General features: G+C 38.2%; 2 protein-coding genes across 4 annotated transcripts; one reads left to right on the top strand and one right to left on the bottom strand.

Annotated features, from left to right (window-relative positions):
* The first annotated feature begins 66 nt into the window (after positions 1-66).
* LOC143445275 (uncharacterized) lies at positions 67-9,092 on the top strand. The gene is made up of 10 exons (XM_076944246.1): positions 67-2,571; positions 2,831-3,015; positions 3,254-3,433; positions 5,296-5,562; positions 5,688-5,857; positions 6,202-6,365; positions 6,482-6,805; positions 6,960-7,104; positions 7,215-7,693; positions 7,845-9,092. Exons 1-10 carry the CDS (start codon positions 2,061-2,063, stop codon positions 8,450-8,452), a joined length of 3,033 nt encoding a protein of 1,010 aa, XP_076800361.1. The 5' UTR covers positions 67-2,060; the 3' UTR covers positions 8,453-9,092.
* Positions 9,093-10,087: 995 nt separating this feature from the next.
* LOC143445957 (short transient receptor potential channel 5-like) lies at positions 10,088-17,084 on the bottom strand. 3 transcript variants are annotated; one of them, XM_076945378.1, is made up of 11 exons: positions 16,625-17,084; positions 16,315-16,438; positions 15,456-15,657; positions 15,069-15,281; positions 14,877-14,981; positions 14,590-14,733; positions 13,492-13,641; positions 12,678-12,825; positions 12,443-12,556; positions 11,938-12,106; positions 10,088-11,819 (listed from the first exon to the last, which is right to left on the bottom strand). In XM_076945378.1, exons 1-11 carry the CDS (start codon positions 16,872-16,874, stop codon positions 10,523-10,525), a joined length of 2,916 nt encoding a protein of 971 aa, XP_076801493.1. In that variant the 5' UTR covers positions 16,875-17,084; the 3' UTR covers positions 10,088-10,522. The 3 variants fall into 3 exon arrangements, with proteins under 3 accessions (XP_076801493.1, XP_076801495.1, XP_076801496.1); XM_076945380.1 differs by lacking the exon at positions 12,443-12,556; XM_076945381.1 differs by lacking the exon at positions 16,315-16,438 and having other exon boundaries at positions 16,625-16,736.
* Between the last annotated feature and the right edge of the window lie 253 nt (positions 17,085-17,337).

Below are 17,337 nucleotides of genomic sequence, written 5' to 3'. Positions count from 1 at the left end.
TAGATATGCGACAGTTTTCTGACTGTTTATACAAACGATATTCTCCGTTTCGTATGATTTTCAAAGCATTGTGCATCTTCCTGACTCCCAACTTACAACCGCCGGTATCTACGTCAATGTAAGAGTGATAAATTTCTCCGAAGTCCCATATTTCTGTCCAATTAATAAGTGACTACGATGTTCAAATAATTACATATACCGCGTCATGGCTTTGCTGACGTTAATGCTATGTTATTGTGACGCGATTACGTCACAGATGTCGAAAAAACTAGTCGTCAGAGTCGAAATGGGGCAGATTAAGAAAATCCTTTCATTCAAACTTAAAGCCCACAAAATCGGTCGCGTGTGAAATATTACATTGTTTGAGCGGAGTAGTTTATCTACTACTCAGCGGCCTGTGCGGACATAGAGAGTTGAATAAACATAATTCACTGTTACTAGCCCGCGCACGGTAAACACTAGAAAGAGCATGAAAGAGAAGAAGCTTATTCGAGCCGCTTCGGGTTTGAAAGAACTAAACTCTCTTACAATACAAGTTGTTGGGCTAGAGCATCTCCGAGTTGAGTAGACGAACATTTTTTCATTTGTTGTTCATGTTATAGGCGAGCTTCTTCAGTTACCACTATGGCGAAATGGTATAGGGCGATTATTCATGGACAAATTGATATCCTTGGCGCTTGTAGCATTATCGAAGCGGAATTTTTCATGAAATAATTTCCGTCGCGTTTAATTGTTTACCGTAGCTCTTTGTTCTCGCAAATAATAAGCGATAATCTTTTGTCTTTTTGCTTCAGTGAATTTTTAAAATACAGTGAGACGATGAGGAACAAAGTAGCTTTAAAGACAAGAGCAAATATAGGTTGTATTATTACATTAAAGTGCAAGAAAGAGCCGCAGGGAAGCGATCATCGTTCATCGGCGTGTAAATAACTTGGGAATTGGTAGGTGTAGGATTTCTTTCAATTGCTGCAGATTTTCCCAAAATTGTAGCTACTGGAAAGCTTTGACAGTTCAAATCGTTTCTATCAATCATACTTCTGCCTAATATGTTATGGAAGTTATTCCAAATATAGAGTAATTGCACTTCAAGCATCGATTAGGCCTATAAAGTTATGATGCCTACTGTTTACCTTAATGCGTTACCAATTATGGTTAGTATGTGCGCAAGCATCTAATAGCTTCTTTATTACCATTTCTGACTAATTGATGTGGAAACAGGCAAATTAGTATTTTGCAAACGCAGCGTTTACATCGCATCGTTTAAACTAACAACTGATATTATTGTTGTTATAAGCAAATAACATAATCGTTAGATATTCCCAGGCCACTTATTGGACAAGAAACGGGTATAAAATACTTTTCAAAAGGGTCCTTGACATATGATGTGGCAGACTACATGATTAGTTCGGCAAAAATTCACTGGCCAGACAACTGATACGGATGTAAATGCAGAATATTTATAGCTTGATAAATGTAGTTCCAGTAGATTTATGTAAAGCGCTACCAGCTAACTTTGTCAACAGCCTAGTTCTTAGCGGGCACTTACACCGCGAACAAGCTGCAAATTAATCTTCATTGAAAGGTTTTCTTCGAGCAACTAAACTCCTCAGACAGTGGAGTGAGGTTAGGTTAATGGAGTTGAGGTCGCATGTTTTCTACATTCAGCATTTTTAGCCTGAATGTAATTTTAATTTTACAACTGCAAAAGCAAATAACAAAGCAAGAGAAATGTCTGTTGTTTGCTTTCAGTTTACTTCTAGTATTTACACGTTTTTATTATTTTCTTTAGTGATTGTCTGCTTCATAAAAAACAGTCATGTTGACTTGGTCAAAGCATTGATTAAACGCTTTTAACTTCGCTAAATTGTTGTCGTTAAGAATACAACACGACATTTGATTGAATGTCTGCTACTTTTCTTTGAAATTATTATAGGCAACAATTTTTTGTTTTGTCAGCAATAACATAACGGAAGTGGTGGTAAAATAACATTGCACTTAAAGTATTGATATAGGAATCAGTATTATTTCGACACCAGGCCCTTTTTTAACCAAAACGAAATATGCACAATGTCGGCGGAGTGGAAACAACTCCTTATCATGCCGTGGGCATAAAAAGGACACCTTTCCATCACTATGATAACGAAACTCCTCAGTTACACATGATAGGCAATACGCACCGAGACTTTTTCGACAGAAGAGGACATCCCAACGTCATAGATCACTATTATTATCCTGACAGCGATTTGGAAACGATCGCGGAAGAGTCGTCTATTCTTGATTCCGAAGATGAGAGAAGTATTTCATCAAGGAGGAACAGCTCACAAGTGAAGCAAGCCTGGCAACGGATTAGCTCCGGATCCGATGACACAACACGCGGAAGCGATGGAGATGGATCTCACTCAAGCATGAGCAGCTCCTCAACGCCGCATTTTTGGAACGATTTTGCAACGTCCGGTTCTGATGGTAACGAATCAAAACGACACTTTTCAAACGACACTTCATACTTAGACGGTTATACAAATAACAGCTTGTTGATCACGAATAGTACGGAAAGGCTGCAAGAAGTCGAGGGTAAGGCATATTACTTCGAATAAGCCATAAGATTAATAAAATCTACTGTATGTAATTATTACACCTATTTACAAGCATTAACAGCATATATTTTTTTTACTGCATATCCTCTCAAGGGCTTTATGCTCATTTACCATAATAACCGGCCCACTCACCGTAGTCGTTGCTACGGAGGATTAAAGGATTTCCTATTGATTTTGGGCTTTCTCTTATTTTTCACCGTTGGTAGTTCAAAAAAATCGGTTTATTTTTTATCCAGGTGCGGTCGATCCACTTGCTCAGCAGAAAATCGTTTACGCAAAATGCCTCACACCGAAGAGAGATCAAGTCACCAGACAGGTGGCAGTCGTTTTGGAGGAGCATTCGACGTCAAAGGAAGAACTTCCACCAGCCACCATCACTGACATGTTCCAGGCCGCCAGAGAGGGCAACTTGAATGCCTTGGTTTGTAAATTATTTATAATGCCGCGCTTAAAATTGTAGAAATGTTTCTACAAATGACTTTTCTGTGGGAGGAGGGCTATTTATGACTTGTTATAACTGTAAGTGTTGCAGAGAGCGTCAGGAAAAGTTAGAAAGTTGTCAATGGCCCTTAGAGTGGCCGTCATTTGTACAGTCCATTGGTTTCTTAGTTAGTGACGTCATGCAGAGGTTTCATTGCTGTATGACCTGTCGCTTGCAGGAAACTTTCCCAACAAGCGAACTTAACGACACGGTTGACGAGAACGGCAACACCGCTTTACACATCGCTGCCGAACACGGTCACCTTGCTTGCGTCAAAAAACTGGTTTCTACGTCATCACCGCAGATGGTCACTTTACCCAACGATGACCTCATGACTCCAACAGCGTTGGCTGTAAAAGTAAGTCGAATAGTGGTTTGCTTGTTTTCGTTTTAGCAGACGATGCCTTCTGTGAGGCATGTCAGTAATTTTCTGTATAGTATGTTTTTGAAAGCTGCAAAAATGCATCCTCATCTAAGTTTCATGCTTACAAATGTATTATGGAAACATTCAGGCTATGATTGTGATATGCGGTACACTTCGTCAATGGTCAGTGTTAAGTTCAAGTTGGTTAACATTGTACCGATAAGTGGGTAGAGGATGCAAAATTTCTGTTTTTTGATAAAAAGTGACGGGCATGCAATTACGGACATTATCTAAGTATTAAGGTTGGTTTATTGCATTAAAGACGATTTTTACAAGTTCTAAGCTCCCTCGCACAAAATCAGTAAAGCGGTTTTGTTTTTAGCCTACGTTTCAAGCAACTGATATTAGAGATTTGCACCTTGTAATTTGACTCAAAAGAGGCCAACAGGAATCTTTGGCCGATTCTAGTTAAATAAAATCCGAATGACAGATATATTTGGTAAATATTTACTTTCTAAAGCGAGGAACCATAAAAAGGCAAGCTTGCGGCATAACAGATTCTTATCGAAAGTTACGATAATCCAAGCGCAAAAAAGTTCTTCAGACAAACTTGAAAACATTTGCAACTTAGAGAACATAAGCAGTCTGTATATAGGACATTAATAGTTTGAAGTTGAACGCATATCAGCCTCTACGAGTGACTTTTTATGTTCTATCGACTCGGTGGTAAATTTATTAAAATACAATAGTTTTCCTTGGTGGCACTTATAACGCACTCGTTTTCAAATATTAGTGCTTGCTTCGTTGCTTGTATAACAAACCGAGATAAATATCTATATCGTTTCTTATTCTCAAGTCGCTGGCGCGTTCAGACATGATTGGAAGTGTTTATCTTAAATAACTTTTATTACACTGACGTCAGGAATTCTTTTGTGACGAAAGCTCGATTTCCATAATTGGTTGTAACTTGTAATCATTTCAAAACGGAATAATAAAAATTATGGCGGCAGATCAAATACCAAGAAGAAACTATACATTTGCATGAACAACAAGTTTAAAAGTATTTGATAAATACAATGACAGTTAAAATGAATTAGCGCTCAATGAATCCTAGACACGATTTATATTTCTTCATGATAGTATTATTTTTTAAATCTAAACCGCCAGTTTTTCAAGAACTAAAAGATTTCGTGATGAAAGCTTTACATTCCCCGCGCAATACGTCATCAAGTGACTAATTTACGACAAGACACACTGTTTTGGATTTGCTTTGGTTACACGAAGTGTCTGCAAAAGCCTGTACACTTGACGCGTTGGGATTCTAGTGAAACATTCTACATAATAGTTTATGGAAGCTTTATAACGGTCATGATAATTTGAATCATGAGCAGTAATATTTCAATGGTTTTGAATGATCCGCTTTCATAAAAGCAGAAGTCCACAAAAGAATCTTGGGCAATTATAGGCCTTATACAAACAGAAAAGTAATCCAACATGAAGAACATTTCCTGCCTATAACAATAAGATTGCTCTTTGCTTGAAGCAAGGAACGCCTTTCTCGCATTGTACCAGGTTTGGCCTCGGCATTGCATTGAAAATTAGTCTCATTACCACTTCACATCTTCCCATATGTTTACACTTCTTGATATTCATTCGCCAAAGACCGCTATAGCGCCATATCTCCCCAATGCAACATATATCTATCACATATATATATATATATATATATTATAGTGGACTTCTTGTACGTAAACGACCATATCGTCGCTATTTGTCCCAATGCAAAGTTTGCAATTTACTGTAAGTACGATCTCACAGTATTTCGCGTTACACCACATCCGTTAATTTGCTTGCAGGGCGGACATTTGGAATGCGTCCAGTGGTTAATTTTACGTACGTCAGCACACGCTGAATTGACCATCTCGCAGCGACCTTCGTCTATTGACGGGTCCAGCACTCGTCCACCGATAGCTCACGTCGCTGCCCGTTACAACAAGAACGCAATTCTCGACTGGATCTGCGAAGAAATGGTCAAAGGAGATGTTGCGATCGACACCGCTGATCACTGCAGCAATACTCCGGTCCACGAAGCAGCCCGCCAAGGTCACCTTCCTTGCATACAGGTAAAACAACCAACCGGTCACAACCGGATGAATCTGCCTCAACCTGCCGTACAGTTTTGTTATTCTGTGATTGTGATACGTTTGGAAAGGCCTGAGTGAGAATATCTGTTTTAATTTCTGTTTAGACGTTGGTCGGCCGTGGCGCGTCTGTCACTGTTGTCAATTCAGATGGCGATACGCCAGGTCAGGCCGCAAAGAAGCATGGCCACGATACTTGTGTTGGATATCTTGTCGTGGTCGAAACCTGTGTATCATTGGCGCAACAGATTGTAGGGTTACGAAACGAAATGGATTCGTAAGTGTATTTCTTTATCACACTGCGTTCATCTGCATTGTAGCAGCATAATTGGATTTAAATTAGTGTATATAGTTAAGTTATAAATTGGCAACTTGTAAAACACATTGTTGAGCCTGAAGAGGATAAGGTTTTCAACATGTTGTTTTCAAGGATAACAATGTTAACGATGTTATGCATTCTTTAACAATGCAAGATAGATTTCTTAAATGTTGATATTACAAAGATATTTTTGCGCCTGTTATGTTATGTAATTTAAGTTGCTGGTAACCTATACTTGATTCCAAGTGGCAAATTGTTGGAATAAACTAGCAACGTTTGCATCAAATGTTTCATCATTTTAGGTTAAAGTCTGAGAATGAAAAATTGCGCAATGATCTAGTGACGCAGTGCACCTCACGAGCTAAAAATGAGTTAGTTACAAAGTGTGCCAACATACACAAGAACGACGAGACCACCAATGACGTCACTATCGTCAACGGAATACACGAACAAGAAGTTATACACGGTATGAAGCGCTTGATTCTGAACTGTTATTTTGATTAGTTTATCGATTGGTGCAAAATATGCGAGAAATGAGGTAGCTCATTTATATTTAAATGTAGAAGCCTTTTCTTTCTCCAGAAACTACCATGGACGGTCCTCCTGCGAATCACAGGAAACAACAGAAACGCCGCATTCTCCAAGAGCAACCTCCGCCTCCTAAGCTCTTCATCAAACCGGAGGTGAAACCCAAGCCTCAGAGTTCGTCACAACCGGCAACCTCTTGTGATAAAAGGCCGACAATCAGTGAACGAATAAAAGCTGCCCTAAACGGACCCGGAACTCCGATAGGATTTGATCCTGACGAAAACGAACTTGTTTCCGAAAGAAAAAACGAGACAAGACAATTACACACTCAGAACAACGTGGAAAATGTCAACAATGAAGTTGAATCCATTACAAAAGGTTAGACGCATTACAGTCATTGCTACTGTGCTCATAACCGACCACAGTACACCGATGTGAACTAAACTTTATGGAGACCTTACTCCGCATGTTGGGCTGACTAAACTAGACCTTGCTCAGCTGTGAACTTACAAGTATATCTTACATTGGGTAGACTTTCAAGAACCAGTTCGCAAACCATGGGAGAAGTTAACAATGGACGAAATGCTACGGATGGTACGAGACATCCGGTATCAGCCTTCGCCGTCCATCTCCTTGTGTACAGAAGATTCCACGATGGAACCGGTAGAAGTGATGAGGTAACACATTTTAATGTATTCAACGCGTTGCTTGCAAATAGTAATAACAGCGTTTTATTGTTTTCAAACTCATTGGAAAATAATTCATGTGGTTTGTTTTACCTTCTCAGGGAGAGGATGGCCGCGGCCAGTCGTTGGTTCCTGGTTGAAAAAACCAGAGACAAAGCCCAAGAAATACTTGGGCAGCAGCCTTTGAAATCAGCCATCCACCCCAAAAGGAACATAAATACGTCTGTGTTTCGAACAAACCTCAATCAGCCAGGCCATCTTGGCAGAACAACCGGGAAATCAGCCGCCCTTGCGCCGGTCAAAGCTCAACACTCGCCGAAAAAAATTGACATCCAGTCAGCCATTCAGCAAAAATATTATCAGTCCGTACATGAAGCTAAACCAGCCACTATGAACGCTGCAATGAACAGCCCTGTAAATAATTTCATAAACGGTGGTAGCCCGAAGCGAGTGGTTATTCATGAAGCACAACAAGGAACGACAGCACCTAGCGGAACCTTAAAGTTTAAAGTCAGTCACGCGAATGATCGAAGATCAGCTAAACACTTCCAAAAGAGTCCAGAACTTCACACACATCAAGGTAAGTTTATTTACTTATTGCTAAACTTTCCTGCAAATTTCTTGCATCTTTAAATGTTATGAAATTCGATTGTCCATGTCGGTTTCCATGTAACTGCCAAACTCATTTACCTTAGCATGTTTTAATTGTTTCATTCCGTATTCTGTTGCAGACTCCCCGGATTCTACTCAATCATCCGGCACACAACGTAGTAACAGTTATCGTAAAGCTGTGCAGGTCGCAAAAAAGAACAATTCCGACGTGAGCAGTAGCTCTGACAGTCTGTCTTCAAGTAACACCAGTAGTAGTGGCACTGGCCGAAGCCAAGTCAGTGAAACTCATTCAGTAATATTTAATGATCAAGGAATTGGCACACGTGAGAACCAAGTTTATTCGCTCAAAAGCCCAGGTGCTTCCCCCGTTAAACCCAAAGACGACCCTTTACAAAAACGGTCGGTGAAAGATCCAATGCGGATGCAGAAGTCGCCAAACCAAAAGAACCCATCTGTCTTCACCCCTCCCCGCCAAAAGCGGACCACAAATCAAATCCGCAATCTCGGTACGGTCACAAAGGATCACAGCCCTACTGGCGCTTACTCGTCAAGTGCGCCACAGTACCGGTACACTTGGTCTGTACCCAAAAGTAACCCCGTCATAAGCGCTGTTCGAAACATCGACGATTTTGACGTTCCGGATGTAACAGAGGTACCGGAAATAAAAACTGAGATTAAAACCAGACAAAGCAGTTTTCTACGTAAAGTTCAAGGCAAGTTGAAGTAGGCCGCGGGCAGGGTATCGATCGATTTCAAGTATTCCTCCAAGTGTTTTCTTTTTCTTGTAGGGCACGATCGAACAATTACAATTCGCTTGGTGTCGTGTTTTTGCCCACTTGTATTTCAGCATCTAAATGTTTTGCATAATCAGCCGTTGTTATACTCACAGATGACATCAGTGTTTCAAATTTGCCCATACCAAAATAAAGCTGTTATTTCAAATCTTCAGTTAAGTATGCGCTACTGGAAGTTATGGTCGATGCGAATAGCCCACATAAGAAGATTTCTGAAGCCCGTGCTGTATTTACGAGAGAATATACTGAATGACAAACGCTACTGTTTTTAGGCGTGTTAAAACATTTTGCTAATACGTCTTCTTAGTTGAATTGAATTACTATTATATTATAGTTTATTGAAGTAAAATCTAATCTTATGATACTTTTTAACTATTTTCTTTTTTATGCTTCTTCAAACTTGTGTTTTCCTCACGACTTTGTTTGTGCTTTTGTATTTATACACTTTACTGTGACTTACTGCGGTTTCGACTATTCGATAACATTAAGCGTTTATTGTACTGCAAATACTAAATTTGTTTATACTGGCAACTGGCGCGTTGCTTTACGTCCGACTCTGTAAAATCTGTAAGAAAGACAAAAATTGTCATTCTTCCAAAGCTGAAGTCTTAAACGACGAACAAATTCTGCCATTGATAAAACATATAAGTTCTTGGTTATTTTTGTTTACAAGTTTCGTTTCACCGCAACGGAACAAGTATTAAGAAAACGTTTCGATTAAAGAATGATATACCGTGAGTATTATCTAACTAGACTAGGCTACCATGCTTCATTATACGAAGCTACGATTTTCATATTGCTGCCGCTTAAAACAAAAAAAACAGAATTATATAATATAAAACTAGTAAAATAAAACTAAGATATAATATAATACTAATATAATACTACTAATATAAAACTAATAAATTATAATTATAAAACTAATAAAAAGTAATCCGTTGTAAAAAACGTATATTAAATATTTGCGTATGTATTTACGATTTGTAAACCATTTTTACGATCATAACAGAAAAACTGCTTTCTTCAAAAATAACCTCATTTTCAAAAAACACACTAAAATGGTTACCGTGTAGCAATGGCACGAGGTCGAAATACATATAGGTACCGGTACTGTAATTAAGCAGGACCGAGGCAAATCGGCAGTTTGGAAGACAACCAAATCCCGAAAAGCATTTAAGCAAAAGCTGTAGAATAGCGATACCGTACATGCTATTTTTACCGTTTCCTGCCTATGACAAACTTTAATTTGGATAGGCTGAAAAACTTAGTAAAAAATGTCATTGAAAAAAAGGGGTAGGCTACATTAAAAATGTCATTGAAAAAAAGGGGTAGGCTACAGGCTAAAAATTTTTACGTAGGCTACATTTAATTAACGGTATTGCTCTAAATCACTACTATATATTGTAAAGATTTTGCAACTAATTTAAAGACATACGCAACCAATTCAAAGTTTGTGCGACTAATTTAAAAACTTTGTAGCTATAGATAGCACAACCGATAGAATGTTTGCAGATTTTCTACTTTTGGCCACCGTATATTATTATTTACTCATTAACACATAATGATTGTGTGTGTTTTGTATTTACTCTTAAAGTAATACACTTTTTATATAGGTATATAGGCTGTTTACAATATACACAACGAGATGGCAATCGAACACCACAGAACATAGGCCTATCGGTATTGGTAAATATGAAAATGACAATTAAGCTAAGTTGAATGCATGGTTGTAGTTTAAATTCTGCATAAATTATAGTTGTTTATATAGGGTTTGTAATATAGAACGCATGGAAATCTACTATTCAATAAACCAATTAGCTTAAAACTATTAACTGATATACTTTCTCGCTTTAGTGCCACCCCTTAAAAAACTATGAAAGGTAGTTACAGGCAAATGCTACGCAATGACTAACCACAAGACAAAAAGTTAACAAGTATGACACCTTGAAGCTCTACTGCAAATGATATCATTGTATACAAATATGCGAGAAGGTGACAAAGTTTTAATAATATAACTTCGGACTGAAATCAATGTAGGTTTGTTGATATTCGGATGCTAAGTGTCTTTTGGCGAGGGTATGAACTAAGTCCTTTGATGAGTCGTTTTCGTTATCTTCTTCCAAGTGACTGAGGAACTTTTGGGAGGGCCTTTTTCGGTTCCATTGCGTTACGGGGACCAAATTATTGAAGACGGATTGTGGTCTTGAGGAAGCAGTGGGAGCGGAATACGAATAAAGGGATGGTCTTCGCGTGATACTGGAACTTAAATCTCGGGAAAAGTTATATGCCGGCTGGTAGTATATATCATCGCCGTACTCATCATAATCATCAAAAGTGTATATAGAGTCCTGAGGAATTGGTGTAAATGCTTTTTGTCTGGTGCCAACGCCAGGCCTTGAGGGTTTCGCTCCTGGATTACTTCGATAAATGACGTCCTCGTTGGATATGTGTGAGGTTTGATGAAGCGGGGATCTGGGTGGTGGTTCTGGCGGCAACGTTGTATCGTGTGTTATAATGTCTGAATGTCTTCCAGAGGGTCGTAAGGTTCCTTCAGTCTTTTCTATGTCCACTTCTTTCCTGCACGTGTTGCGCTTTTGCGAATGTTTCCGGCAAAACTCATATATTGCAAAGAAATGCGGAACGATATTCATTGGCGGTGGAAGTATGAACTGCCCACGACTGTAATGAATCCAAGTGATGGAGCTTTGAAATTTCCATTCCACTTCCTTGTTTTCACTGATCACGTCATAAGACTTGCTCATCATTGCAATGAGCATGTTGAGCATGATGATGATGGCGACAACGTGGTACATTGCAAAGAGACTGCTTGCGACCCATTGAGTAAAGTTGTAGCTCGTATTAAGGTCAATTTGATAGGGATCAACATAACCAAATAGTGTCCAATACAACTCGAGAAGTGACTTCACTAGATTGCCGAAAAACGGATCATTGCAGTGGTCGATCGTGGTCGCATTACCGCAACGTGCTGCTATCGCCTCAGCTGTACCGTCGTACCAATACACTTCTGTTAATCCCAGACCAAAGGCAAATATGACCAAGCAGAAAAAAAGAAGAAATTCAATGGCATTGACCATCATTCGACTTAGAGAAACCTGCAATGGACCCAAAATCCGGTTTGGTTTGACGAGGCGAAGTGTTCGCAAAAAGACAAACACGTACGTCCAGGCTAAGAACCCGGATGCAAGTAACCTTGGCTCCCACGGCTTCCAATCAGCACGATAAATTCTTTCATTTTCCGGAATTACATCATAGTGCGCGTAAGCGTAGTAATCCACGCACCTTTACCACAAGTTAACTGTTAGTGAGCTTGTAAAGGCGATAGATTTACAGGACAATTTACCAAGACAGGAAAACATATAAAGCACAAACTTATGACAACTTTCGCCAGTTAACTTACCTAAATGCAATGGTAATCGAAAACAGTACAAGCTGAAGAATGTCATTATAATTCCACCATTCTTCAACATAGTTTTTCCAGCCATAATTAACGCACTCTTCTATTTCCTGTATCACTCGACCCGGAAACCAAATAAGTGCGAGTTTTTCCAGAGTGGTTGGGGGTGCACCTAATATACGTAATACGTACGTAACCCGTATACAGTAATTGTTTGCGCAATATAATAAATACGAAGTAAACTGAAAAGTAAACTATTACGCATAATAATTAGATTGTTGATATGAAGTCTATTAATGAAACCAGAGAAAGCATTAAGTGGTTTGAGCTTTATTTGACGTATAATTCTTTTAAACATGTGAAAATAAATAAAAATGTTTTTATTTTAACACGCTATAATGGTTAGAATTTTATTTTTCGCTCCCCACAGACACTGACGAGAAATTAACATTGCAATACAAATAAAATATGCGAAGATCTTCGTGTTTTTCAGGCGATATATTTCTACCTAAATAATCCATTGAAGCCGTCTTCGTAATGAGGATTGTTATCAAAATTGCCAAAAATGATAAGTCAGACATCAAATGACATTCATGCAAAATTTGGGGCAGAGTAATAATTTCTGCGATGGATAAAACAATAATGTTGATCTACTTTTAAAAAATAAGATAATAAATTAAGACTGAGTTCTAGCTATCGTATAAAGTTATAAGATGTTGATTATCATCAAGCAAAATACTTACTTCCAAATTTATTCTTTGGAGCAACGAGATGAATAATTGCAAGGAATGGAAAGCACAAACCGAGCAAACGTTTGCCAAAAAAATTTGTGAAAAACGGATGGCTGTGAAATTCATCAAAATGTCCATATCGGATATTATCCAAGGCAAGCTGCAGAAATGAGACGAAGTTTCTTGCTATTTTGTCAATTGATAAACCTAAACTTAGGGTATATCCATATTTTCCAAGACATAGATATTTTGAAACAATGTGTTGCGAAACCTATTATGACGTGAGTAGATTTTGGTTACGCCCCCTGCACCAATACAAATTTTGTTTCTCAGGAAACGTGACCAATTCTTGCAAAACATGCAACATATAAGAGGGTCTTACGCTAAAAAATCGTTGTGTACGGAAGTATCAAAGTCATAAACCGCCAATTTTATTTTCCTGCATGGCTTGTAATAATATGATGAATATGAAAATACTTCTTATTTTTGGACGCTCTTAAACGGGTTTTAACGCGAAAAAAACGCAAATTCTTTTAGCTCCGTTTGTTTTGAAGAAAATGAGCAGACACTGAAGTTTTAGACCCAGCGGTGAAAAATATGGGCCTGACCCTTAACCTCATCGTAAATAGGCTGTACGCCACAGATAGCAGATTGTTTGCCTATAGCGTGATATTGCATACGTAGACTACACTCACACGCAATGCAAGCTTCTGATATGAAGAAAAGATTAAACGTTTCAAAGGATAAGCATATAGTATAGCATAGAGTATATCTAGAGTAAGCGTATGTCGTATATATAGAGCAGAAATGCAAAAGGTCTGCATACTTGTGAAAAAGGGTGTGTGACAAACTTCTTCAGCTTTAGCTTGCTGGCTTTCTCCAGAAAACGCTGAGGCTCAGGAAGGCGTTTACGATCCCCGTCATCTTTATCGTCGGCAATATCAAATAATTTAGCGAGCTCTTCAGACGAGCGTACCTGTTGCAATACGACGACGATTCAACAAAAAGACAGTAGGCTATATTGTCTAATCATGCAATTGTATCTTTCAGACGGAAAGGTGTAGGTATAGTTGAAAACCAACGTCAAAACTTTAAGAAATCGCCCAATTTTATATCGCGGTAATTCGGGCCGAAGACGGCATATGCGCACGGGTGAAACTAGACCACATATAGTTTTCGGCGTGCCCTGCTACCTGTCAGGAAATTTGTTTTAGCTTTAAGAAGTTTACTTTCGCGTGCAAGATAATTATGAAGTAATTGCATAGTAGTGCGCATCGATTTTGTGCGTCGCGCGCGTTAACAAATCTACATTTTACAGTTACATGGACTTCACTTGTGGTAGCAGCATACAGGATTCGACCCGTTTTTTACTTGATACACCAGCGACATTACCTTGCAAACTGAAATTGGAGTAGATTTTAACAGTATAAAGATCCTGCAATAATATGTTCAAAAGAGATGGCTTAATACAAAATAATCATCTAGATAAGCGCATTGGTTTTTACGCCCGTTTTGCCCCATAGATCAGAGTTGTAAACGAAACGTATATTTTTAACACGGTCCGAACCCAAAAAGTTATTTGAAATCCGAATTAGGCCCGAAAGTTAGGTTTATTGAATTAATCAAAGTCATCCTTTGACTTTCCAAGTTGCGCTTTGCTCTGCGCGGAAGGTTTTTAGCACTCGCTGCGCGCATACACATTCGTGCAAAGAAAGTCAAAATCCGACGCAAAGGGTGGCACAGTTTAAATTTGAATTTGGGTCTGAATTTTTTTCTGTCTCAGGCCCGAATCCTTACCCGACCGGACCCGAAAACCACAGACATACAACTCTTCCGTAATTATACCCTCCCCTAACTGTTTTACAATTTTTATTGCCATGTTTTTTCTAAGCAGGTCTTTTTGGTGCCATGTTTTTAATTTTACCTCATCCAGCAAAGAGCACATAAAATTTTCCAACTTCGTTTCGCGATCTTTGCAAAAATTTCTGAATTCTTGTCTGCCTTCTGCACATTTCCTCAGTTGTTCCATTTGATCCATGCAGTAATCTAACTGGTTTTTGTCAGAAGCCTGCAAATTATGAAACTAAGTAAAAAAGCATAAGTAGAAACTTAATAGCAAGAACTTGGGTTCATAGCAATCGATAATATTTTTTTATAATGTCATTATTTAGTCTTTGTATAAAACCAGTACAGTATACAGCCATTTTTTACCTCACATATGAAGACAATGTACTCTTTATTAGTTTTTGCTTCCCACGTTAAACGCCATAAGTTGGCTTCTTCCCATTTGATGTACATTCTTTTACATTCTGGTTCCTAAATGTGAAAAAGGTTTTGCCAAGATACTGTGTTTAATGTTTTGAATAAGTGCATTTGACCATGAAGCTACCAACCGTCGGATACCTTTAACTCGTTGTGCTTATATTCATGAAGCAGTTTCAATATTTCATAGTTATTATTTAATGCTGCCAATAATGTTGGTGTAGTGCCAGCAGGAAATTTAGCCTTTTTGCCTTCTATTTTTGCCTCCACACATGCATCGCGTTTCAAAATCGTCTCCACACCGCCCAAAAAATTTCGCTTGATTGCGTAGAAGAGGTTATCGCCTATGTCTACCTGCACAAAAATAAACCCCAGTAGTAACCAACTCAAAACTCAAATTTAAACACATTGGGCTATCTTTTACAATGGTTATCCTTATCTTTGGCAATTGTTTATAGAACCTTATTGTATATTGTTCAGTAATCAGTATACACTGATCGACATAAAACGTAGTAAAGAAAGGTTTACCCCATGGTCTAGTAACGTTTCACACATGTTGACGTTTTCCTTTTTGATCGCAATCTTGAGTGCTCTTGCCCCATGTCGGTTACGAAAGTCGACTAGCTCTTCCCTGAAGTCCGAGTTGTCAAGCGAAAAAAGCACATTGACGTCATTAACATTGTTTGACGCCACCTTCTCAAAGCAGTAAGACTTCACCAGTTTGCGCGACCTGAGAATGATGAAATCATGTAAAGTTTACACCAATGCGAACAACAAACCTTACTCTAATTAATTTAAATTAAAAATTTTTTTTTTTCACTGATTTCACTATACAATTACTGAATGTTCCTAAATGGAAAGTTACTATAATTACTGGAATTTTTATGTAGCTTATTCTGTATGTGGGCGTTCTAAAATGTGTTTCACATTCGAGTATGAGCGTGCATTTTTGCCTGATTATCATCTTACTTGTTTAGGTTTACCGTTTACGTGTGTTGAGTGCTGATTTACTTATCAACCTAGCCTATGACGTTTTCTTTAAGAAATCATGACTCATGGCGTGGGAAAAAAATTATATTGATGATTTCATTTTAGATGTTTATGCTTAGCTGAGTTTGTGATTTGTACCTTTTGCACACGTATAACTTAAAGTGGTTGAAACAGATTTGCATATTGATTTTATAAGACAGTCACATAGGCGTGTGGCCAACCTACTGGTTCGCTAATCGGATCAAGCATTTTGTAACGTTAATATTTTTGATATAAGAGGGGTCTACCCTACTCCATTCGAAGAGCTGCCCTATAATATAAAAGAAATGCACATAATTATGAAACATCTCAAAAAGTTCAACAACGAAAACTACAGACGAACAACGAATCTTCTTACTGCAACTTTTGCAATTCTCCTTGAACCCTTCTTTTAATGACTTTAACATCTTCGCCTTGATCAGATTTTTTTTGACCTGAATCTTCGTTTTCTTTTTCTGAATTTTTCTTTGAAAGATTTTTGTCTAAAATGAAACTTGTTTGGTGAAAGGTATGTGGTAATTCTTACCACAGGTAACTTAAACAATATATTTTGAATATAGGCCAAGTTGCCGAGGGTTGATGATGATAATAATGTTGATGATCCAGTGATTTCTTAATATTTTTTGGAAAAATTTTACAAACCACGGAGGTAAAAATTTCTGAAGTACCTAATAGTTCCACTTTCTGTTGTGGCACATAGTTTTGGGACCGCATTTGGTCTTCATTTGTGTGGCCTCCTTGTTGTTGGCTTTCTTCCTTTTCTTCTGTTCTCTGGTTAAAGGATCCATGAGAGGTACTTGCTTCGGGCGTTTGAGTTGAAGTTTGTTCCCTTTCCAGATCTGAAGTTGCTCTTGTTTTATTCCAGTTTATGGGGTCAGTGCGCGATTTTGAAAAAAAAGCTGCTTGGAGATTTTCCATTTGTTTGTTTAGAGTCTAAACTTTAGACATTCATTTATAAAAAAAAGGTCAACGTCCAACAATACCCTGAACTTTCTGTTATGTTGGTTATAAATTCGTTAAAATCAGGAACTATTTTTTGATTTGGTGGACATACTAATCTACCATCTTATAGCCAAATTCTATTAATTACTGTTATCTTGGTTGTTTTAAGCCTTCGGGCTATAGCCGTTTTTTCCTCGTTTATTGTTATTGAGCAAGTGTTTTATTGGGCTAGGCCTATAACAATATCCATTAGCATCCTATGGTTAGCCATAGCATCCTAACTTTCACTCTGCACAGTTAATGGAGAAAAATAAACAACGTAATACTTTGAATTAGTTGTGAAATAACGTTAACATCTACCTAAGTGGTTAGTCGTAAGCTACCGTCTCTACCACAGAGGTACTACTACTGCAGACTTGACACGATAAAACGCTGTGGG

This window comes from Clavelina lepadiformis, chromosome 2 (genome assembly GCF_947623445.1).
Source record: "Clavelina lepadiformis chromosome 2, kaClaLepa1.1, whole genome shotgun sequence".
Classification (NCBI taxonomy): Eukaryota; Metazoa; Chordata; class Ascidiacea; order Aplousobranchia; family Clavelinidae; genus Clavelina; species Clavelina lepadiformis.
Note: the sequence above shows the minus strand (reverse complement) of the source record. Positions and strands in the feature narration are given on the sequence as shown.